This window comes from Chenopodium quinoa, unplaced genomic scaffold, assembly GCF_001683475.1.
Source record: "Chenopodium quinoa cultivar QQ74 unplaced genomic scaffold, ASM168347v1, whole genome shotgun sequence".
In the NCBI taxonomy this organism is placed as follows: domain Eukaryota; kingdom Viridiplantae; phylum Streptophyta; class Magnoliopsida; order Caryophyllales; family Amaranthaceae; genus Chenopodium; species Chenopodium quinoa.
Genome location: NW_018745454.1, coordinates 2,353,016 through 2,378,229, shown reverse-complemented (window position 1 = coordinate 2,378,229; position 25,214 = coordinate 2,353,016). Strand labels below are relative to the sequence as shown.

The window sequence follows — 25,214 nt, the reverse complement described above, 5'->3', positions numbered from 1 at the left end:
GAAAATTAGAGAATCTATTATTTTTAAATAATTTGTGGAAACTCGAGTAACCGAGTATGTTACATTTCTCCTCTTTTATTTGTCCCCATAATCCAAACAGAGAGAGAAACATAATAATGGATGTAATTTAAAATTATAAGTAATTAGGGAGTGTGTCACTTTTAAAATTATTTGTGTAGTGAGGTGAGAAAACTTTGACATCACGAAATTTGATTTATGTAAACTATACTTGTAGGGTTTTCAATTTTTTAGTTGAAGAACCACAAAGTAGAGATTAACTCAAACATTTTATCACTGCTTACCAAGTTGGCATTATCAACACAAAAAGTAATCTTTACTTCACTTTCACCATCATTTGTTGAACAAGTTGTAGACAACAACATGAGATGCTTATGACTAACTAGCTATAGAATGAGAAAACTAACTGATCAATACAATACACAACGCGTTTCTCAAACATCAACTCACGCAGGTGCTCGCATTACATAGTTTCCAAGGAGCATGGGACAAAATACCAGGAAAGAATCAAAACATATGAATGAAGGAACTTCTATCTGCACCCCAGAAAAGTCTTCTTCTACTCCGGTATGTAACAGCATTGTGTCGAATATCTGCGCTTACAGATGGGAGTGCATGAAGGCTTTGGAGGCGTGCAGATAGCATCGCCCATGAATAAACATAACTATAAAAAGTGTAAAAAGAGGGCAAAAGATAATTCTCTACTATATCTGGGTAACTACATAACCCTGGGGCAATGGTAAAGTATCAAAACTATACCAAACATTATGTTACATCTCCTACAACTTACACAGGGATTTTATCCCCTCTAACAGTCCTGATAGTTGATGTTACACCCTAAGTAATACCCGCTATTGAGACGAATGAAGCCGGACATGCGGACAAGGTCTATCGGGTTCTCCCCTTGTCCATAGATTCTTAAGATCACCTCTTTTTTTAGCAAGTGTCAAGAATGTGCCTGCACAGATTATAGATCAATAAATAAAAAGGCACAATCAGTGGTCAAACCAATGCCCAAAACTTCTCTTTTTCACCCACTATTACGAGTAAGAAATGAGAAGTACGTGAAGATGGCTAAAGTTCACCAAAATGAAAACACAAAAGTTCACTGAAAGGGAAACAATGAAGGTCTTTGGACCTTGCTGGTGCTGACAAGATCACATCACAGCTGGTGTCTACAGAATGGCCATGGTTTCCAGTGGCTTTGACACGAAGGAGAGAAGAATTGGTGGCTGCATAACTGAGATGGAAAATTGACTGTGTTGCAGGCCAGGGTAGAAGAGCGAATGTGGGATAATAACTTGATGTGTTATTTTCTAATCAGTATTTCATCATGGGGATGAATCTTTTAACCCGATTCGATTTGTACAGTGATAAATGGAAATTACCAAAAATTCCACTAAAAGAAGTCCGACTTCAATATTCTATAATTCAATATGGACTAACAATGGTTATCAGTGCTCAAAAAACATGCTACTTACCAAGCGTAAAAGGAACTATGTAGAGGAGAGCTGGCTGGCCATGTCCGTCCATCAAGTTCAAAGCAACATACGTTACAAGGAGACCTGCAACAGAAATATATAAGAACTTGAGAGGTCAATATTAAACTCCAGTGAGGAAATCTAAATCAAACTAGCCAGCATATCATAAATCAGATGTCATGGAGACATTACTGCTTTCAAACATATATGATGTAGATCCTGTGGAATAAAAATTGTTTCAGACACAAGAAAAGTAGTGATGAACCTTGCTATGCCCCGGAGGAAGGGGGCGTTAAACGACTAGAACAAGCGAAAAACACATAAATTTCTATAAAAAAAAAATATTTAAAAAGGGGAAGATGAAAGAATTGATAAACGCAATGCTATAGATTTCATATTTAAATAATATAAAGAGAATAATAACCCTATTCAAACACAATAATGTTATTTCAATAATATATATGTCCGAGTCCACAAGTTTCATTTTTTTTTTTCATACCAAAACCATAAGCAGTCATTCCCCACAAAAAGTATCCAGCTCGAATTCTCTTGTTCCCCAGCCAGTCATATCTGCATAGTCAACCACTCAACCCATTAACTTAATCCAACCAGAAACATCACGAAGCAAATGCAATTGTGTGATAATGTAGTAAATACTCCAATTAGAAAAAAACATTAATATTTTAGCACTGCCCTCGAATTTAGTGCAGAAATCACAAGTCCTTCCAAAAACACAACTCAAAAGCATTTCTGTATGCTACAGGATGGACAATGCAAGTACATTGGATTCCAACATTCAACATAATGCCATTCAAATATTCAATACTCAATAGATTAAAGAAGTAGCAACTCACTAAAATGCCAATCAAATTCATTTGCTTTTCAAGTGTCAGACTGCCATTCAAGAGAAGAAAATGAAGCATTGGAGTAGCATAGGTCTACAATCTATTTTTCAAATCAGAGCATAGGTATACAATCTATTTTTCAAATCATGTAGCCGACCCCACTTATGGGATTCAGGCGTTCAAGCAAGCAAGCAAAGCAGCTTTGTTCACCTTAATGAGAAGGCTATTACTAATCCTGGCAAGATGATGTCCCCAAATCCAATGACACTGTAACCACCCCACGGGTCAAACATCCTTGGTATCTTCAACAGCATTGGAATTCCATCTTCCCCACTATTATCACCACGAGCAACCTGTATAGAGATCAGAAAACAACTTATGTATCTTGTACATTGAGAGACAGCTACATACGTTGAATCAGCAGGGAGAGAATAAAATAACTGACCACAATCATAACACTCTCATGGAAGAACCACTTGGAAGCGAAGACCCAAAATATGTCATAAAAGAACGCACAACTGAGAAGAACTGTGCCAACCTGTCGGAATTAAGGAGAAATATAAAGTTACATACAGCTAGCAAATGGCCAACAACACAATTCTTATTCTAGCCTAACTCGAAGGCCTATACAATAGTTTCAGGAAGTAAACTTCAAATTCTTCTTGCTCTCTTAAATAGTATTTCAGGTTGAGCCGCACAAGCACTAAATTGACCTTTAGGTGTCTTACTAATTGAAAGACTCAAAATCAATGATAAGCTAACATGTTCAACACTGCCACAAAGCTAATAGTTACTATGATGACTTGAGATTGCTACACTAATTTTGTGCCTTTTTTTAAACAGAAGAATATTGATGTTTAAAGTGCTGGAAACATCAAAGTGTGTGGAATTTAGCTGTTAATAAAAAGGACCATCTTTACCAATGGTTTGAATCTATAAAAAGATATGGGAGAAGACCCAGAAAGTAAGAAACTTCCTTATCATTGAGGTAACGAAAAACTGAATTCAAGCCATTTATTAGCAAAAGCTTTTTTCCAGAGAGCTCATATTGCTTGTCAAATCTCAATATCTATTTAAAAATTCCTTGAGTTAGAATTTCCAAAATTTTAACTAAATAAAAAACATGTTCTTTGTAAAATGAGACCTGATTAATGAAGCCAAAGCTCATCCCTGGTAAAATAACTTTCTCATCCCACTTGTTAATAGGTTCTCTTCCTCAAGTACTGTAAAGCCAGAAAGGTGTAGTCTTGGGTTGTCTAGAAGGATTTGGTCAATAATCAAGAATTCAAAAGGAACTATAATCCCACTTGTTAATAGGTTCTCTTCCTCGAGTACTGTAAAGCCAGAAAGGTGTAGTCTTGTGTTGTCTAGAAGGATTTGGTCAATAATCAAGAATTCAAAAGGAACTATATCTAGTTTTTCATGAATATTTTAGAATGGGGATGCCAGATTTTTTTTTTGGTTTTTTGATCAGGGGTGACATGGGGGGTGTTTAGAAGGCAATTTGTATAGGTCACTTCATGTAGTACATGCAATATAAAAACCACACACTACACAGATATCAAAGGAACTAAGGAAGAAATTGAGAGAAGTAAGGTTTTACCTTGAGATTTGGTACACGCACAATCTGAAGTACAGTGAGAATTAACGCAATACCCTACCAAAGCAAAAAGTTAGTTAGCAGTTGTAGATTTTCAGCAAGCACCTATAACAAGAAGAAGCATTTTAAACCATCCCCGTATGTCTTTCCCTGGAAATTGGGAAAAATAAAGCATGCTGGGTGGATGCAAAAATTTTAAGATATCTAACGTTTCTCCTCCTTTTAATCCCACCCAGACTCCGGTTAAAAGTTCAAATCTTAGGTAAAAGAACATTTAATGCTAACTCTCCCCAGCAGAGCACGAAAAAAAGAATATTCCACCATAAGTACAAACTACAACATAGTCTCAGCACTATTCTTTTTTCTCTTTTATTGAAACTGAAGTATGTTATTCCAAGTCTTCAGTCTCCCGTTCCAGAACTAGTCCTAATCTCAGTCTTTCCTTGAATTTGACCCAATTATCTAAGCCTATACCAGGACCCAGCCTGTTATTAAACCAAAAATAATGCATGACGCAGCAAAGACAGTAATCAATGCAATATTCATAAGTGGTAAAATAGGTAGAATTAAGGAAAATGGATAGAGATAAATTCATACAAGAATATCTTGACCAATCCATGCAAAGGGCTCCCGGCGGTAAACACCCCAAAGAACAGCACATACTATGCAGAACGGAGAAACAGCCATAGCCAGATATGAGACTGCTCCAAAGATGGGCACTTTAATAAATGTTCCGGCAGCATGTTTAAAGCACCTGAAACTACATTTGCAAGCATGTCAGTTTATTCTGCATTTTACACAAATATATCTGCACAATATCACATAGACTTAGCCAACACATCATAGGATTGGATGATTGGATCTCATGTCACCAGACAGTACAACATGCACTTAGCTGAGAAAAGCATCAAATCGTTTTATTTATTTAGATAGAGTTTAGCAATATGGCATAACAAGAACTTCAAGCAATATGTAAGCATACCTTGATAGCAACGCTACCAAGCACGTTTGCAAACCCTGTACAAGATCATTGAGCTTAGATCAGTACAGATTTTAACAGTGAAAAGCCAACATTTTAGGTAAATACTTATGGTTAAGAAGCCTCTCTGATCATACATAAATGTAAAGGATAATCAGGATCTTTTCTGCCAAAAGACAAACTGAATTTAACTGCAGTTGTGCAACTTATGAGCTGTGCTTACCTCTGCTCCACCAATGCAAAACAGAACCACCAGAACATCGATAAACCAGAGTGACATAAGTTTGTACAGCATAACCAAAAACAATGAAGCAACCACAACGAAAAGAAATGCTGATCTGGTACTGATATCTACAAATGCAGATGAACCATTTTCTTCAGAAACTGCAACCTCCTCTGATGCATCCTGCAGAACAAAATCAAATAATTTGATTTTATCATCCAATTTCACCTTTTCAAACAAGAAAATACACAAGCATCCAAAAATTGCATGGCAGAACCTTTAACATCTTATCATGTTCAATAGCTGTCTCCCTTGCATTCCATGCGGACCAATAAGACGCACATAAAATAGTGCCGACAGCCATGAGCCACAGAAAAACTTCTGCCACATCAACTTCTGGGCGCTTTGGAGAGTACAGCTGCACATAAACTGAAGAAAGGGAATCCTGTAAATAGTCATAGGAAATGAAAACCCATGCCAAAAACAATGGCTGTTCAAGCCATACATGGTTACCAATACGTGTCAATCAAAGCACTTATATCTTACCCCTAGAATTGTTGTACAATAGATCTTCCAAGGTTTCACCAGCATATATTGGTAACATGACAGCAGGAATGCGGATATTTGTATCAGCATCCTCCTCGCAGACCATTTTGAAGAGTTCTGTATGAAAGATCCAATGAATAGTTATGCTCTCTAGCTGTAATAGAGAGATTTCACACAACAGACATCAGTTGTGGTTCTCCGTTTGCACAAAAAGCCATACCTCAAGCCATATAGAATCTATCCCACAAGGAAAAATAGTAAATTTCTACCAAAAGAGCAATTAACCATTGTCTCATCACCATTTTACCGAGACTTCTATAAAATCAAGGTCAGGGGAACATAGGAGTGTACAATGGACATGTGTTTTGGGGTCTATAGAGCAGAGAAATCCAGAGACCAGACACATACATACAGATATGCTGATTTCAGACAATTTTCAGCTTTGGCATCAATAGCAGATCTGATTGGACAAACATCACATATGTGTGCCAAAACATGTAATCACTTTAAATTTGGGGTCCTATGAAAAAGCTTCATGCTATTAACCAATAAACAAAACCATCACTGCAGGCCTGCAGCTGTATTCCTAAGTTGTGATCTGCAGTCACAGAATGTGATAATTTGCAGCAGTTGGGATATGGAAGTTCAGCCAAGATTTAATACTTTGATTTCTAGTCTCTTGCAGATTGCAGTAATAACACACTGACCTTCTCTAGCCAGAAAAAAGTCGTAAAGCCTTCAAACAAATTATCAATTGAGTTTTTTTAATAGATAGTCCATAGTGGAGAACTGGAGATAAGCCCAGATAAAAAATAAATAAATAATAAAAATAAATAAATAAATAAATTCCATTCAAGGCCATTGTGGAGCAACCGCTATATAGGCTTCTTTTAGAAGGTAAAATGATGCAGCCATGACTTGACTAAAAATCCAATAACACTAGGCCTTCACCAAACTTAAGTTAGCATGATAAAGCAAGAAAGAGAGAGCGTGAGGACCAGAGGCCAGAAGGATTTGTGCCAACGGATAAATCTTCCTTGTGCAAAATTAAGGACGCTACATTAGCAAATAAAACATGTTTGAAGAACAATTAAAACATGTGTTAGAGCACCGCCACCACCATAGACTAGGCAAAATACAATAAACACTTAGCCTGAAACTTTTAAAAGGGCACATCAAAGCATACAAGGTAGCAGAATCCATAACAGAGAAGAGATAGAGCAAATACCTGTGCTATTGTTTACAATAAGGATAGCTGAAGCACCAGCATCTTCTGCAATGTTTGTCTTTGTAGTAAAACTGCAATTACCACGGTATACTAGTATAGCTTCACCAGTAAGCTACACATAAAATGAAAGAAAAGGCATAACTATTAAAGGAGGAATAAATGGATAAACGCTTGATTAAAGAAAAACTTTTCAAGGAAAGAAAACGGGCACAATAACCTAATTGATAAAATATTCAGGTGGCAAACCTCATGTGGAACTCAATGATGAATTTCTAAAACACTTTCTTGAGCATAACAATCCATTACATATTACTGTATACTATATGGGCTAAATATAACTTATCTAACTTCACTAAGGAATGAAATATTACTCAAACATACTTCTTGTGGGCAAACAATTGGAAGGGGGCAAAATTTTGCCCTTCCTATTTCAGCTGATGCTTTACGTGTTAGCTCATGGATCTTTTTTATCAGAACCAGAACTTGCAGATAGCAGTAGCATCTCCAAGGTGTAGTATTTTCCATTTTCATAATTAAAACATACATGTCTGAGGCAATGAAAGGGGTATGCTACTTGGAGAGTACTAATTATGTAATCAGGAGTTCTGAAACTTAAGGAATCCCAAATTGCTTCGAAGTACATGAAACTAGATAGATAATAATAATATAGTATACTAGATAATAGACAAATTAGGTAACCCATAATAGCCATGGGAAGTCAAACAAAAATTGTCAGATGTGTTAGTGTGTTACTGTACTACCTTTGTAGGATATTCTGTTAAAAGACAGACAAAATTTATCTTAGATTTTTAGGAATATACTTCGTAAAATATAAGATTGGAGAACATAGCTGAAAATAAAGATATGAACCTTATTTCTGGGAGGACTGCAACAATCCGGAGGGTCTGCCAGAGCGAGTCTTGTTTGGTTGGCATGCTTTTCCTTCGACTCCAGTGTTGGCCCAAATCGAGCACCGAGTCCCACATACTCATTATCCTCAAATCCATCAACCCATGTTGGCACCTTAACCTATTATAATAATAACAATCACAATGTTTTAACATTCCTAGATCACTTGAGGAAAAATCTACATGATTCAGCCATAGGCCTTAAGCTCTACTTGATCAAAACCCTTAATTTAAAAATCCAAATGTTCTGTACAGCAATTTTTTGAAAGCACAAGATAATAGCTTGAAGCTGAAATGACTACATATAATTCCATCACAAGTATATTTAAAAACCAAATTAGGAACAACATCAAAACAAGATTATAAACTAATACCAAGTAGTAATTATTATTATAGATATCATTATCATTAATATAAAAAACCAAATATCAAGATTTTGATGTTAGGGTACTTCACCCGGTAATCCTAAGTATACTAACTCTGACTAATCCAGATTTGAGCGTACTCAAGCCCCAACTGGGAAGGAAACTCTCCCAACAAATGATCAAACAAAAACTCACCACTCTAGATTTGTAGTGAGCATAGCTCTGCTATACCCAACCCCACATCTCTCAATCAAAAATCAAAATAAAAAAAAAAAATTACCATTTTATTGAATTGAAAAATTACACATAAATCATCCCAAGAAAAAAAAAAAAAAAGTCAAAGGCCCAATAAAACAAGACTTTAACCAAAAGAACACCCACAAAAATCAAAACAACACCCATTTCAGCTCTAATTTCAGAAATTGATCAAATCAAATCAAATTAAGCAACTAATCATAAATCATATACATCTCAAAAATTACTAAATATTACTGAAAATAAAACAAAATTACCAGGACAAAATTGTTTTCACAGCCAGGCTTCTTGGGAGCTTTATTATCTTCATGAACTATGTCACCGCCATAAACCCCACTTGAAAACCACCCAACAAAAAAACAACAAATTCCCAAAAATCTCCAAAAATTCATAGAATTTCTTCAACTATTTTCCCCTTAAAAATCAAATCTTTCTCTCTTTTTTATAGGGTTTTTTTCTTCAAACTTTTGGGTTTCTTGTACTACCATCAAATAAATATAAAAAAAAAGTTTAATTTACATTAATTTTTAATTCAAACAAAATAGTGAAAAACACAACAGAAGCTAGAAAGAAGGTGGGAGTTAGAGGAGAGAGAAGAAGAAAATGTTAAGGTGGTAAGTCATCAAACAAATGTTTTTTTTTTTAAAAAAAAAAAAACTTAATTTGAGTGTACTTTTTATTTATAGCCGTTGATTTTTAAACAGGGATGATCGTACGCCACGTGTTGATTTAGCGCGTGAGTTTAACGAACCAATAAAAGCGCCGGAGATTGGGGCACGTGTCGTCCGTACAAAAAGGGAGTTTAGTGCTTCGACGGTGATATCAATTGGTTACCGGTTAAACCGGTAATTTATCTGAAGAAAGAGAAAGAGATAAATGTAGTTCCGTATTGAACCGTACAGATAAGACAATAAAAAGGAGGGAGAGAGTAAATTAAAGACAGTGATTATTATAATAATTTAATTTTATAGAAGGTGTATTAAAATGTCAACAAAAAAAAAAAAAGTCAACAAAAGAAAAAGAAAAAAAAAAAGGTGAAAGGTGAGTGGACTGACATTTCATATTTATGGTTTTCAGGTTAGTTTTTGTAGTTAGAAAAAGGATATTTGAGAACTTTAAGATAAATAGTCAACTTATTTGATGAGGATATTTTGACTTGTGCTATTTGATTCTTTGATTTCTAATTAAGAAAAGTAGTTCATATTAATCTTATTTGTATTTTTATAAACATTTTTATCAAATCACCATTAATGTGATATAAAAAAAAACCAAAAAAAAAACATAAAAGTTTGTAATTTCATTTTGATGTGTATGTTTTTTTTTTTGGTGTTTAGAGAGCCACAAGGGCGGAGTGAGAATCGATCCCAAGATTCCCTGTAACCGGGAGAGAAGATCTAACCACTTGAGCTATCCCTCACTCTTTTGATGTGTATGTATATATTAATGTTAATTTTTTTTTTAAAGTAAAATATTACATAATTGATAATTAAAAAGTCTTATATTCTATTTATTTTTATTTTTAAATGGGTTAGAGTGCAATTAAATTGCTTCAACTCTATTAACTAGCATAGAAAATGGGTAAATTACTCTTATTCTTTTAATTTTTTCAATGGAGTACTCATTTATTGATCTGTAAAAGTACAAAATAGGACTTATGTGTGTTTAATTTTGAATTTTGCAATCTGTGGTGCAGTGAGAATACCACCTCCATATAAAGTTGATGTCTACTAACATGTGAGAAATGCTAAATGATTGATTAATTTAAAAGTTATCTACCTTGTACCTTGTCATTACTCTTTCCTTATTACTCCATAATAGCTAACAAAGCATTTTTATACTCTAAAAACAATTGCTGTCAAATTTTAAACACTCTCTAGAGTATAGAGATGAAACTATGAAAGGTACAAGAAAAATGAATAAAGAGTATAGTATTGCCATGTTTATCTACTTTAATTTCTCTTGCCTGATAAAATGTATCCTTTTAATCAAAACAACTTTTGCAAGAGTTTAAAAGTTTTTCTAGGTGAGACGGAGGAAGTGGAGTTAGACCCTGTTCTTTTGAGCTTCTAGCTAGCTAGGCAAGCAAATCAGATTTTAACAAAAAAAAGCAGGTGTAAAAGAGTAGAATAGAACTCAGTAGAGCATAATAGCTCAAAAGAACAGAGTCTTGACATTGATCATTCTAATAACTAGTATACCACAATATGTATACTCCAATGTTTGCCTCATGTCCTCAATTTTTCTTTTTAAGTTGTTCTTACAAACATGTCTCATACCATGATACCACAACTTAACTCTCACCCAATATTTTTTGTATAAAATTACTATGGGACAAATAATAGGGAATGGAGGGAGCTGTATAATGATTAATGAATACCGTACTACTTAAACCCCCCCCCCCTCCCCAAAAAAAATAAAAAAAAAATAAAAAACCTACTCTAATTAATGAATGGAGGAGTCCGTACTAGTTAATCATGGTTCATGGGGACCTTATTCATGTCTAATCTACAAGCTAATCAATCAACATCCTACCAATCCACCTTCTCCAACTATTTTATCGTACAATAATAATATTTGCGCGTACTACTATGAATTGAATAGACCCTTAATCAAGATTAGGGTATGTTTAAAATATCATAGTAGTGACTAGTGAGTAGTAAGTACTGCACTACTATGGTCTATGGGTAGTTTTAGGGTACGGGGTACTATTATTGGGTTAGTTAATTAGCTCAACTATTTCAAAGGTACATGGTAACATATTCACCATGACACTATAGTTGAGCAAAATCGAGAGTTATTATACCATGTAATTCAATTACTTGTATTATTTAATACAACAACTAATTTTAGCAAACATATCAAAATAAACACGGTTAATCTATCGTATTTTAACTGTATAATCCAATCATATGTAGTACACGTTCGAGCATACCTAAATTAGCACTGCATATGGTCCATACTTCCATAGCACTCATCTTATGCATGCAGCTGTATGTACTGTCTAATTGTCCATGTACTCTGAACCGTAGAGCTTAATGTAGGAGTAAGTGGTACTTTATTCTGAGCCACTTGTGAAATTAAGCGGCTCGTCTATCAAAATCAGATCATTCATAATTCATCTTTGAAGAAACTTGATTAGAGGTTTATTTTATAGACTTGAAATTACATACAATGCATTTAATTATGAAGATTAGCCCTAGATCTTAAGATTTTAGATGACATCATCATTTTCTAATTTTGTGGTTTTAAGACAAGACTTTATTATTTTAAAGCATTTATGAAGTTTGGTCTTAATAAAATATGAAGTGGAGTCTTGAAAATTCAAGACTCAACTTCAGATTCAATTTACCACTCAATTAATTATTTTTTAATTTTTAAAAAACTTTAATAATTTAATTTATATGTAAAAAATGAGTTTGAGCGATTGAAGAGATAAAATTTATCGAGTCTTAAGGAGCCTTACATAATTATAAATTAGAAAAATAATTAAATTTAATCTAAAAAGCTGATGTGGCAATGAAATAAAGTCTTTAGATGAGACTGAGCTAATCTTTAAGTCTTGTGTATAACCAATTTCATGTTATCCTCCCATTTGTTTTTCAGAGTAGTCGTCGAGGGCTCGAGGCTATAATTAATAATCGCTTTTATTTATAAAAGTAACCTTATTTAATCCATAAGAAAAAAAAACTCCATTAATTACATTAATAACTTTAATTATCTTTTTTTTTAAAAAAAAAAAGTAATAAAAAGTAATCTCACGAGTTCATTTGAGTAACCTTTTATCTTGTTTTGACTATTTACAAAATAAATGAATAACTCTAGTTGTTTATAAAAGTGTCTATTATAATAATTTATTTGAACATCGTCAAAACTTCATTACTCAATAATCTTATATGAATACTTCGAATTTGAAGTGGTCACAAGATCAACTAAATTACTAAATGCATGTCTTATAGTTGTTTAACACAAAATTATTATTACTCCATAGTATATACTGTAATCATCTTAGATTCTTATACGGTACTAATAATAGTATAAATGTTACTCCTTTGTACAAGATTGTGTGTTGTTATTACTAATATTTTAGTAATACTTTTATATTTCTTATCTTATAAGCATTTAATTTCTTTTTCTTGATAAATAAGGCCTCAAGATAATAATAAAAATTATTGAGCAACTATTTGCACGGACCCACTAATAAAAGAGTGCACGGGCTGAGGTCCTTTCAATGTACGGAATGAATATCCTACATCAACAAGACAATAAGCTATTCCATATTAATTTATTGACATTATCTTCCAATTTTGAGAACGACAATATACCAAATTACTTGTATTATCGTTATCTTTGATTTCAGATTACATGTCTTTTTTTATGAAATTGTGGTTGATACTTGATGTTATGTATGGAGTCTGTATTATTTTTCAAATTTTATTTAAAATCTTGATAATTAAATTTAAAAATTAATTTAAATTTATTTTGAGCGCCATCTCTCAATGCTTTAATTAACTAAGTTAATTAACATTTATAATTTGAAAATTTGGATTAACTCGATATCTTTATTGAAAATCATATTCATCACAATATTTAGCTGTGATTGGAGCGTGGTAGTTTGTGGCAAAGGTGTTAGGTTCAAGCCTTTCTCTTATTTCTTCTTTATTTCTTTTTTATTTATTTATATATATTTTTTTTTTATCAAGTTCTCTTCAGCTCCTCCAAATGAAAAACTCTAAACCCACCACTGAAACTAAAAATTCTACATCTGTCACCGTTTATCGTAGTCACAAATCACAATATTTAGTTATGAATGATATGAAGTTTTGAACAATACCTCAACTTGAATTTAACATTATTTTTTCTAATAGGGAAAATTTGGAATTTATTTCTTATCATATACAAATACTGAAATACTTTAATACATCTACAAAATCTCCATTTTTAGATTTCCATCCCACACTCTTAGAGTCTTAGCAATTTACAAACTTACAAGATCACCCAAGAATACAAAAAAGAAGAATAAATTCATCACTGCTATTGTCTAATATGCTTTAAGGAAGGCAATTTGAGTGTTGCAGAGAGCCTGAGAGTCAATGCCGCTGCCTCCACTCTTGGATGGCAGAACGAAGGGCATGATTGGGAACGAGATTGCAGTGTTCGAGTTGTAGATTAGTCATGGGGGACGTATCATGGTCACCGTCAAGCCACCCTTGCAATGCTTCCGCCTCATAAGTGTAGCCATCCGCTGCAACATGTGGATCTTTCATGACTTCCTGAGAGTAGCACCACAACTTTTGTCCATAAGACATGTAAACAAATCTATATCTTAAAATTAAAGGGAGCAACAGTTTCCTTACTCGGATTGTAAATAACAAAAAAAGAACCCTGATACATATTTTGATGTAATTGAGTGTCTATCAAGGTATGTAAAATTAGATATACCTGGAAAATAGGACAAATGAAATAAGATGGAGCTTGACGATGTTCATCTCCAAGATGGTACGACGTTGAACCCCCACAGGAAGTTCTCATTGGCTCCAGGATCCTCCATACATCAGACTCCAAATCTGGCCGATCACTTGCATTCTCCTCACAACATCTCAATGCTAGCCGAGCCAATTGCTCAGCTTGCACAAATGGCCAATCTCCTGCTGAAGAATCCAAGAGGGTATCAAAACTGTTTTCATTCAAAGCGTCTTCCAATTCATATGTTATATCAGAAGCTGGTTTTCCAGTCAGCAATTCCAGCAGTATCAATCCAAAAGAGTAAACATCCATGGCAGGTGTAGCCACTTCTGTCATAATATACTCAGGATCTGTGTACGAGGAACTGTTAGACAGCTCAGTTCCGAAGTCACTGATCTTGCATGTGAAGTTCGAGTCAAGGTAAATGGAGGTGGGGTTTAGAGCACCGTGAACCACTCTTTCAGGTCCATGGCAATGAAGAAAGATTAGAACACAACATAGTTCAGTGGCGATCCTTATTCGAGTTTGCCATGAAAGAGGAATATTATCCGTATCCCCTGTAGAGTTTAATCTTTCTTGAAGACTTCCATTGGGGAGAAACTCATAGACAATAGCCCAAGCTTCAGGGCAAACTCCCATAAGAGTTACCACATTTGGATGTCTAAACTTGCTCAATATTTCAACCTAGTACATAACAGTGTAAGAGGATTTCAATAAATAAACAAACGGGCATGGCTTAAGATCCAAAAGTGTTCAAAATATGATAATAAAACTAGTAAAATACCTCTCGATGAAACTCTTGGGGACCTTGCAGGCCCTCAGGACGCCACATCTTTATAGTTACTTGTGTGTGGGAGATAACTCCTTTATAAATGCTTCCATTCTCGCCTTCCCATAGTTGAAATGATGGGTCAAAGTCATTAGTTGCTCTTTCAATCTCTGCAAAAGTGAACGTGGTGAAGAACCTGAGGTCATCAGATTTGGATGCTGCTTCAGCAGATTGATTTAACAATTCTTCAGCTGTCTTGAGGACACTGTCACGTTCAATCTTCAAGTCATCGCGATCTTTCTCACAAACCTGTAGCAGTTCTACATTAGAAATAAACCCTTCCTCTAATTCCTTCAGTACTTGATCGTAGTTTGCAACTTTGCCTTCCAACACTAAATTCTGATCCATTGCATCCTGGTATTTTTCCCTAAGCTTGTCTCGATCATTCTTTAACTTTTCAAGTTCTTCCTCAAGTTCTTTACATTTTCTCTCTGCCTCTGCATATGCTCCTGATGATATTTCCTGTAAAATCAGCAGCCAGGTGACTGGCAAATGGTGAAAGGTGTAGAGAAGTTTAAGCTTAAACACTAGTGACAAACAATTAGTCATCTCAAATATTAGACATTTAAGCAAGTAAATCAATGATAAACAGATGGTAATACTTCAAAAAACCTTTAGGCATGGCTATTTTAAACTAGAGCTTTCTGCTGGAGAAAATTAAAGAAAAGTGATAAAGTACCATGCAAAGCAAATATTGAAATCGCTTTCAAACCTTCTATCAAGCATCATCACAATCAAGGACCAAAGAGACCTCATGTCAGAATGTTTAAGTTATACAACACCATATTCTGGTCCAAAAGAACCGTATATTAAACAAAATAAAAGTCACTACAATACATCAAAACAGAAACAAATCTACTAATTTCAGTGCAGTGGCAGTTGAACTAATCTACAGCAACTGTCTGCCTTAAATTTTCTGTCTTAAGCACGATTTACTTCAAAACTGCTTGTTCATGGTTCAGACCAGTTCCCAGCAACTGTCATAAAACCCACAGCTAGCAGAATATTTGATAAAAGAACAAGTGTTCCATAGACAAGATTATCACTTTGTGATGGCCAAAAGCATCCCTAATAAGTAATAAGTGTCCCGGCCAAACAAACCATATGACACATAACAAAACTTTAACAAAATTAGACTGTTGTACATACCTGTGCATCTGAATGAGAAGAAGATAAATGACGTTGATGATTCTGTTCTAAAAATTCACCCCAGTCATAGCAATTAGCTTCTAGATCAAATTCAGGCAAAGAAACATGAGTTTTGATGTTGTCCATAGAGGAAAGATCAGTAAATCTCCCATTACTTGTATCAAATTGAGATGATCCTTCACCAAAAATTAACTCTTTTTTCCCAATTATAGACTTATTGCTTTGACCATTCACTGAAAGGAAATTTGAGTTAATGGACCTCTCGTTCTGAGCATGAATTCTCTCTTCTGAACTAAACTTCCTGAGGAAAGTAAATGCTTCAGATCAGTACCCCAACTGCTGATAAATTCAGGTACAACATCAGAAACAAATACAACAGCCATTGGGGAAAAAATATTAATTAGTGCCAACCTGCTTTCATGCTAAGCTCCTATAAAATTCTAAGCATCCCAAAAGTTAAGCAAACACTATACAATGGTCAAGTCCATTTGAGCTCTCCTAGATTCATCACCTTGTCGGGGTTCACTAGACAGCTTAAATCAGAATTTTTTTATGGGTCAGGAAGCCTACAACTTTAAGCATACAGAAAGCCAAGGGCTCAATCACAAGTTTGGGTGCAAAAAAAACAAGGGCCAATCATGTAAAAAATTCTGAGATAATCAGACACCCAAAAGCATAAAGATCTGCAATCCCAGAGCAGGACGCTTCCTGTTGAAAGAAAAAACTATTAGCTATCCTTTTCACCCTAAGAAAAATCATATTCAAGAAGGGTTTATCCTCTAAAACCTAGCCAAGCAAACATTCCCAATTGTGAAGCTCTTGACAAAATTTCTACAGACACACTCTGAAAGCTGTGTTATATATAAACAATAGTACTTATCTAGACAGTAAATATTGAGGTCCTGCAGCTGGTGCTACAGCTTATAGATCTAGAAAGTCCAACGTTTTAGAGAAAGGAGTATCATGTATGGTGTATACCTTTGATGGATCAGATGTCCCTTGCAGATAAACCAGATGTGACACTTTGCAGGTGCATGCAGCTGCACATAAATTGCTTTCTTTGACACCGGCTCCATCATTTTCCTACGGATTTTAAGACAATATAATTAGAATCACAAACAACGGTCTTGTTCGCAAGTAATGCAAGTTTGACCAGATACAATTAAAGTGATTGTTTGGCTTTATACACATGGTATGTCTAAAAACCCAATATTTACAAAGAAAGGTTATGAACTTGTATTGCCTATTCTGCAAGGAGTTAATTAGCAAAATGCTATACATGAAAATTGTTACAGTAACAAATTGATTATGAGAATTCTTCCTCACCAGTCAAGAATTTACACACAGTTGGCAATAACATGAAACCAAACAAAACCAAATTAACCTCCTACACATACATCTGATAGCAGTCATCTTGCGCAGCACCCATCACAAGCTTTTCAATATTGTGTTCAGCAATAAGCTGCAAGATCCCCTGCTCAACTGAATCCATCTCAATATGGAGCTTCTCTGCTTGCACCTACAACAAAAATAAAACACAAAATTGAAGCCGAAAAGTCAATAAATAAAGTTGCAATCGGATTTATTCTAGAAATCATTAGTTTGCAGAACAGCAGCAGGAGTGAAGTATGTAAGACCGAACAAATCATCAAGTAAGAAAATGATTACCCCAAACTGGTGACAGATGTGAAGATACTCATCTAAAGTTTTAAGCATAAATTGTCTCTCAATTCTTCGATATGCCTTGACTTCCTGCTCTTTCAAGGAGCTCCAGTGGAACTTTTCACCCACTACAAGTTAACATAAATAGAGAAATTTCATCAGTAAATAAACATATATGGCCTCTTTATATGATCATATCTAATGTTACAAGCTACTCCATTCAAGAAGAACCTATTCTCCGAAACACAAAAAAGATGCATTCTTCATCAGGAATTTTATCCTAAACACACTATTGTAATAATTTCTAAGTAATTGGTCCAACGCTGCATTCTACATTTATAAGATAATTATAGGATGAACCCATAAGCCAAGAGCTCTTCCTTATACAGCAGTAAGTAGATTGGTAGACTAAACTAGAAAAAATGACACAATTCTCAAATTCCTTATTATTTTTGGGTTAAAAAAACCCATATAAGTTCACAAGTCTATAAAAAGCACCAAATCAAAAAATTTAAACTTTACTCAACTTCAAGTTACAGCCTTGCAGGCGACCACTATGTAATTAATATAAACAGCCAATTACAAGGCACGACACGACATGATACTCTAATATGCAAAACCTCAACCCACTATACCAAAAACATTTCAATTCCTATTTCCAGTTCAACTTGAACAAAACAGTTGATCAAAGGAAAAATAGTAACCAAACTAAAAACTCTTGTATAATAAATAATCCATATAAAAGTACTTATATATAGTACAAGGAAACCCACCAAAATTTATCAATAACAACAATATAATCCATATTATAAGAAATAAATAATAAAAATGATGGGAATTGAAGAAATTACAAATAGGGATGAAATTATCAGGCTGATGAACATGAAGAATGGAAATTGTGCGACCACCGGAATTCTGGATAGCCCAAGATAAAAGGGATTCGTTTTGTTTCACCTCTTTTCCAACTGCAACGTAAAGCTTCTCTTCTTCTTTCATGGAAGTTATGGGTTTTGAATAACTGCCGTGATCATCTTCAACAACTATCAAATCCATGTTTTTTTTTTTGGAAATTAACTCAACCCTTTAAATTATACTTTAAGAAAATTTGATCAAAACCCCAATTAATTCTAAGCCAAATTGAGAAGAATATATTATTGGGAAAGAATCATTAGACAAGGTCAAGTCATTGGTATTTTTTTCTTTTCCAATATTCTTTGCCAACTCAGTCAACTGAAGTCTGAAAGTTTAGACAATAAATAAGTAACTGTACAGTAGTGCGAAGGTGTTGGACTGTTGGTACCATGGTATGGTATTGAAATGGGCTCGCTAGTTTGGTGGCTTTTTTTTTTAATTTGAATTCAAATAGAGCTGTCAAAAGATGATTTGACTCGAGAAATCAATTGAAGTTTGGCCCAACTCACCCAAGTGAATTTGAGAAAGTGAATTCTCAATCTGATGTTGAATCAATCTGATAATTACCATTTATTTTAAAATGCGAAAGATTTGATTTATTTACAGCCAATTTGAGGATACTCGACACATGATTTAGATTTGATTATTTAAACCAAACCAAACCTACGCAAGCCAAATCAAACCCACATCCGACATGATAACAATTGCATTAGTGCAATTGACCCAATCAAGTAAACTCGATTTTAAGTGAAGTGTATGGGGAAATAGAGAGTTCTGTTTATTTTATGCTCATATACTTACTATGAATATTAAATTTGAGTTGGATAATGTAAATGTTACGATGAATATTAAATTTGAGTTGTATGCTCCTTGAACCATATGTTTAGGCTTATAAGCCGTGACTATCAAGGTTATAAATTATAACAAGTACTCCGTACTTGCAAATTTGAGCTGGGCCAGCAATACAAGAGTCAAAACTTGACCCCAATCCAATAAACCTTCAAACCCAAAATATATCGATATAAATCCATCCAAAACCCAAAATAAATTGAATCCAAGATTGGACTAAACCGAAATTACTTGAAGCAAATCCAACCAGAACCCAAAATGATGGGATTTCATAAACCTTTTGGTGTACATACAACATATGAACATGAATTACTCAAGTTGGTGCGTCTGCTGCCATTCTTGAATTGCTGATCGTAGGGTGCGGTTAGGAGTAAGGTTAAGACTATCAAGTTTAAGATTAGTCATCGGTGAAGTATCATGGCCACCCTCAAACCACCCTCTAATAGCATCTGCTTCATATGTAAATCCATCAGCAGCAACCTGTGGATCCCGCATTATTTCCTACACAAGTACGTTATCAACGTAAATATATTTGTGACAGTTTGATTGAAATGTCTGGAATCTATGAAGTTAACAAACCTGAAAAATGGGACAAATGAAATAGGAAGGCACTTGGTCTCCACTGACAAGCTGAAGAGGGCTTGATAAGCTACTAGTAGGATTCATCACTGGTTTAAGCACCTTCCATACTTCTGAACCAAGGTCTGGTCGGTCTTTTGCTTTGACATCACAGCACTTCAATGCTATTTGAACTAGATGCACTGCTCGTACAACCGGCCAGTCACCAGCAGAAGGATCTAATATCCTATAGAAATTATCCTCCTGTAGAGCACGCTGAACCTTTTTCACTATATTCAAGGCAGGTTTTCCAGTTAACAGGCGCAATAATATGATACCGAATGAATATACATCATATTTAGGGGAAAGATGTTCTTCTGTGGGGGTCTTCTTGTTGTTTGCAATAATATGGCAAGAACCAAGTCCACTTAGCTTGCAGCTGAAATTGGCATCAAGCAGTACATTTTTTGGGTTTAAGTCACCGTGTATGATGCTGCAAGGTTGGATGGAATGAAGAAAGTTAAGGACTGAACACAGTTCAGTGACTATACGGATTCTTGTTTGCCAGGATAACGAGTGGGTACTGTCCTTGCAAATCAGTCGGTCTTCAAGACTTCCGTTGGGAAGATACTCATAGATGAGAGCCAAGGGGTCTGGGCTTGCACCAATGAGAGTCAACAGGTTTGGATGACGCAGCTTGCTTAATACATCAATCTGAAAGAAAAGTACAGCTTATGTATAGATTATTCATAGTTCCAAATTGTTCAACCAAGTACAATTTATGCAGAGGTAAGTCAAAATTCCAGTCATTTGATTGGAAGAGGAGATATCGATGGTTTTTTCATCCTCTACCTTATATGGACTTGAACCCATGTTCTATGCATCTTACCTTCTTAAGGATCATGTTCCTATTTCTACACAAGAGCAATATTGCAAAATTCCCAAAATTTATTTTTGTAATACATGTTTACTTCTGATATTGTTTAGCGTTCCAAAGAATTGAAGAAATGATTACACTGTTACTTATCATCAAAACCAAACTTTCATCAAACAATGCACAGATGAAGCATGACAAATATAGAGAGTAACTATATAATGTTACCTCTAGTTTATAATTTGCGATACCCTGCAAGCTATCAGGTTTAATTATCTTTATCGCCACTTCAGTGTTATGCAGAAAGCCTTTATATACACTTTCATAATCTCCTTCCTGAATTCTCAATGATGGATCAAAGAACATTGTAGCTGCCTTGATATCTAACTGGGAAAACTTTAAACATTTGAACATAACACTTCAGCAGCATTATTATCTGCATATAGATACAAACATCATTAGTATCATCATAATCCATTTGCACTTTATGGCACTGCTTCATTTATTTTAGCACTTTCTCTACAAAGAGCATTTTCTCTTCCATTTCCTCCCCCTCGAGAACACAGACCTCAAATAAGTCTTTCAAGGGATGAGAACTCACCAGCTGCTTGGGAAAACATCTTCAAAACCTTAATTATCTTGAACTGCATAGCCAGCTCATCTTCAGCTGCTTTCAGCTGCATATATATAAGTGGTTAAAAACAAAACCATGATGCACTTTAAGGAAAGTAAATTTTTAAAATGTTTCTCCAAACTTCTTTACAGGCAATGGGATATATTTTAAGCTAAATGTCTTCATCAGAGAGATTGATTTGGTACAAATTTGTACATGTCTAGACAAAAAAAAATCCTGACTGTTAGTCCCTCTGTCTGTAGAATTCTGTTTAAAAGTTACCTTGTGAAGTGCCTTAACGGCCTCTTCCTCAGCTTGCTGTCGTCTCTTGTATTCTTCATGTGCTTTATGTCTTGCCAGTTCAACTTCTGCTAAGGCTTGCCGGAGTTGATCACAAGGATAATTGTTTATGATATTTGGCTACAAAATTAGAAAAAGGGTCAGGAGCTTCAAAGAATTTTAATAAAAACATTACTCCAGTTACTAAGAAGTTACTACTTTGAGAGAGATTGGCACAAGTTACTAGGGACTGTGCCAAAAAAGGTCTATTCCTTTATTTTCCAACCCACCAAAATTTAGGTCTTCAACAGTTGACATCTCAATCTACCAAATCAAACTCAGAAGTGATAATAAGGTAGAAATATGCCGATCATAAAGTTTTGGTAGATTAAAGGTTTTTTACTACTTCAATAATGTAGGATGCATAAAAACAGGGGCCAAATGCCTACCAGTACATTAGTAGGTGATGAAACATGCTGTGTGTTTTGAGATGGTGGTGATGACTCTGATGAGCTATGAGCTGAAGGTGAATCAACTGATGTGTAACTCAATCTGTTTAACTCTTTTCCTTTCAGATGTTGATTCAGTTGCTTCACACCTTCCCTATATCCCCCCATGTTGCAAAAATTAGTACATATATTCAAAGATTGTATTTGCATGCCACTAGAACCAATCACATTAATCAGAGGTAAAAGCATGCTGTTGCTATTGCTGGAAACCTTTCTCATGATTTCTTGGCATCTTTGACCAAATTTTTTGCAAGTTTACTAATCTACAAGCAAAGCTTATGGTGGAAATAAAATCTTAGCTTTTATATAGCACATACACGAACAGGCATTAATGATATATACTCACTCCATCAGTATTAATAGTCAAATATGCTCGTTCAGGATATTCGTAAAAATCAAAAGCAAATCTTAAATCAAGTAATGGGGTATTGGCTATTCAAAAAAATATGATACATTCATTAAAACAGGGAGATTTTCTACATTCATTAATTATGAAAGACTAAGACAAAGTAACAATTGATTCTGAACAGAGGAATATAATGTTATGCTTCTTTGAAATACAACTTAATACAAGCAAATAATCCACAACCTATCTGCAAGAGAATACCTAATCTATCACCCAAAGAATCCCTCCTCGATATCAATCTTGTAGCCAGTAACTATATTTGTGATATCATACAAACAAGTCAATTCAAGAGATTTGAAGCTAGTAGACACGGTGATTTTAAATGAAACCAGGTCTATAAGGTAATGAACAGATTGTAAGACTATTTTCTAATTAGTGCATATACCTTGTATAGATTAGACGAGCCTCAGATACAAAGAAGATATGACAGAAATCAGGAGCATGTTGAAGCACGTAGTTAGACTTTTGTGAGGCGGGTTTTGTTAAACTCCTGCAATAGATATCAGGGCAATTGTATAAAAACACGTACAATATATACAGATTATCTGTCTTTGCTCAGAGCATACTGCATAGAATTAGGTCACTAATATCATCAGGTGTCACACTTAATCAAAAACTGTAAAATAACAGACACAAAATATGAAAGTACATATAAATATACAATATCAAAAAATGTATTTATACCCCACAAATCTGCTGTTAGGTCCTGCACCCATAACCAATTTCTGTATCCCTAACTGAGATATGAGCTCCAAAATCCCATCAGCTACAGACTCCTTTTCGATATAGATTTTTTCAGACGGAACCTGCAAAAACGGGCACATAAATGACTACTAGATAAACCAGGAACTAAGAGAAGATGGGATAAAACAAATAAACACAACAGCATAAGGTAAATGGAAAGAGCCATTCACACAACAATGTAGTAGGTTTGGTCAATTTTCTGGACAATTTTTTTGGTTGCAAACTTATTCTTAATGCATCTTTTAACAGAATCACATATTTAAGGTATGTTACTAATTACACTAACTTAATAAAATCTGCTACATCTTTACTAACACATACAAGAAACACAAAAAAATTCCAGTCACTCATCCAATGAAGCGAGCAACAACAACCCGTGACATCGCCCGAGGCATAATAAAATAGTTTATCATGAGGGAACTAAAGGATCATACGATTTATACCTGAAAACTTTTAATTATCTGAACATATTTATCTAACATATTTTCCACCTCTTGTCTTTCCAATTCTTTATACAATTTGTCCTCGACTTCTCTGATTGCCATTACAGAAGCCGGAAAATCCTCTACAATAAAATCAACAGCAAAATTCAAATTCAAATTCTGGTAAATATGCGAATTTGATATGAACCCAAAAAAAAAAAAAAAAAAAAAAAAGGTTAGATAATCATAATTACTTCTAGGAGAACATCTTTGGGTAGGAACATGAACATGAATAAAACAAATCGTATGATTTGTCTTCCCTTTTAAAAAATTATTATAAGCCCAAAATAAGGTTGATCGAATTTCATTGTTTTTCCCAATTGCTATGTATACTTTATTCTCCATAATTTCTCTAATGCATGCTCTGTAATCTTGTAATTAATTCTGAGACGAAACAATTCAGCAAGAAGACTGAAGAATTAGGTTTTGAGTTTGTGAATCGAAAGACAGAAATTTGGTAAAATTTAACTGAATTGAACTCCAAAGATGATCAATTGAGTTTTCAAATTCGCAGTAAATTAGGGTTTATATTTCGTGATGATATAAAAGTTACTATTACAAGGTCAATAGAGTATTTGTTAAAAAAAGGTTCAACATTACTTAGGATTCTTTTTCACAGTTTTATTTTATTTTTTATTTTTTTCCTTATGTGTCACTCATATGAGATAAATTATAAAAATATAATCATTAATTGTAATGCTATTTAGATCTATCTAATTTTGAAGAAGAATATAAATTTAAGTAAATTATGCACTACAAAGTAATCTTTAATCGGGAGTAATTATATTTTGAAGTCAAATAGTAACTCATAAATTCATCATAATATAATTATGGAATATAATATAATAATTGTTTTAAAAAAAAAAAACTAATGTTCAACTTAAAGTAAAAAATAAAATTAAAAATATGATGTCAATATAATATATGGAATATAATATAATATATGGAATGTAATAATTGTTTTAAAAAAACTATTGTTCAACTTAAGGTAAAAAATAAAATAAAAAATATAATGTCAGCAATTAATTTAGGCGGGAAAAGTTTTAACCACAACTTGATGACATGTGTACAATTTGAAAAATGGATGATATCAGCAATTGTTGTTTTAGTTTATTTATAGAACATTATACTCTCTCGTTTTTTACCTTGTTTTTATTTTTTTTTATTTTTATAATTTAATTAAATTTAATACTACCTCCGTTACATATTATTTGCAACGATTTGACATAAAGTAGAGAGGAAAAATGTCAAATCGTTGCAAATAATATGTAACGGAGGTAGTATAAAAAGAAAGTAGTATTAATGTGATATTGTATATACTTTTTTTTTGAGGGAAAGCGGTTAGTGCTATGAATTGATATTGTATATACTCGATCTACAATAAAATTGAAAAAACCTAACAATCGAGGCTACAATAATATTATGAGTGGATTATAT

The 25,214-nt window shown here is 34.0% G+C and overlaps 2 protein-coding genes and 1 pseudogene across 2 annotated transcripts; all 3 read right to left on the bottom strand.

Moving 5' to 3' along the window:
• Positions 1-312: 312 nt before the first annotated feature.
• LOC110714008 (signal peptide peptidase-like 4) lies at positions 313-9,077 on the bottom strand. The gene is made up of 14 exons (XM_021892463.1): positions 8,706-9,077; positions 7,791-7,949; positions 6,921-7,032; positions 5,693-5,809; positions 5,424-5,575; positions 5,147-5,329; positions 4,927-4,961; positions 4,542-4,704; positions 3,948-4,001; positions 2,790-2,882; positions 2,555-2,697; positions 1,999-2,069; positions 1,500-1,583; positions 313-976 (listed from the first exon to the last, which is right to left on the bottom strand). The coding sequence occupies exons 1-14, from the start codon at positions 8,838-8,840 to the stop codon at positions 870-872; spliced, it is 1,608 nt and encodes a 535-aa protein (XP_021748155.1). The 5' UTR covers positions 8,841-9,077; the 3' UTR covers positions 313-869.
• A 4,230-nt stretch (positions 9,078-13,307) lies between these two features.
• On the bottom strand, positions 13,308-18,788 carry LOC110714662 (U-box domain-containing protein 33-like). Its single transcript, XM_021893216.1, has 8 exons — positions 18,403-18,788; positions 17,558-17,679; positions 17,287-17,408; positions 16,868-16,972; positions 15,890-16,190; positions 14,696-15,202; positions 13,888-14,595; positions 13,308-13,718 (listed from the first exon to the last, which is right to left on the bottom strand). The coding sequence occupies exons 1-8, from the start codon at positions 18,602-18,604 to the stop codon at positions 13,536-13,538; spliced, it is 2,250 nt and encodes a 749-aa protein (XP_021748908.1). The 5' UTR covers positions 18,605-18,788; the 3' UTR covers positions 13,308-13,535.
• Positions 18,789-19,316: 528 nt separating this feature from the next.
• LOC110714663 lies at positions 19,317-24,545 on the bottom strand (annotated as a pseudogene).
• Positions 24,546-25,214: the final 669 nt, after the last annotated feature.

Bases quoted from the DNA above. Each gene is read 5' to 3' on its own strand.
- LOC110714662 (XM_021893216.1), bottom strand. From the start codon at position 18,604: ATGGATTTGATAGTTGTTGAAGATGATCACGGCAGTTATTCAAAACCC. The intron at 17,409-17,557 runs GTAATCATTTTC...TTTTTGTTGTAG, and splicing joins ACATCTGTCACCAGTTTGGG to GTGCAAGCAGAGAAGCTCCA. The intron at 13,719-13,887 runs GTATATCTAATT...TGCTACTCTCAG, and splicing joins TCATTTGTCCTATTTTCCAG to GAAGTCATGAAAGATCCACA.
- LOC110714008 (XM_021892463.1), bottom strand. From the start codon at position 8,840: ATGAATTTTTGGAGATTTTTGGGAATTTGTTGTTTTTTTGTTGGGTGG. The intron at 5,576-5,692 runs GTAAGATATAAG...CCCTTTCTTCAG, and splicing joins ATTGTACAACAATTCTAGGG to TTTATGTGCAGCTGTACTCT. The intron at 4,002-4,541 runs GTATGAATTTAT...TTGCTTTGGTAG, and splicing joins GGATTGGTCAAGATATTCTT to GGTATTGCGTTAATTCTCAC.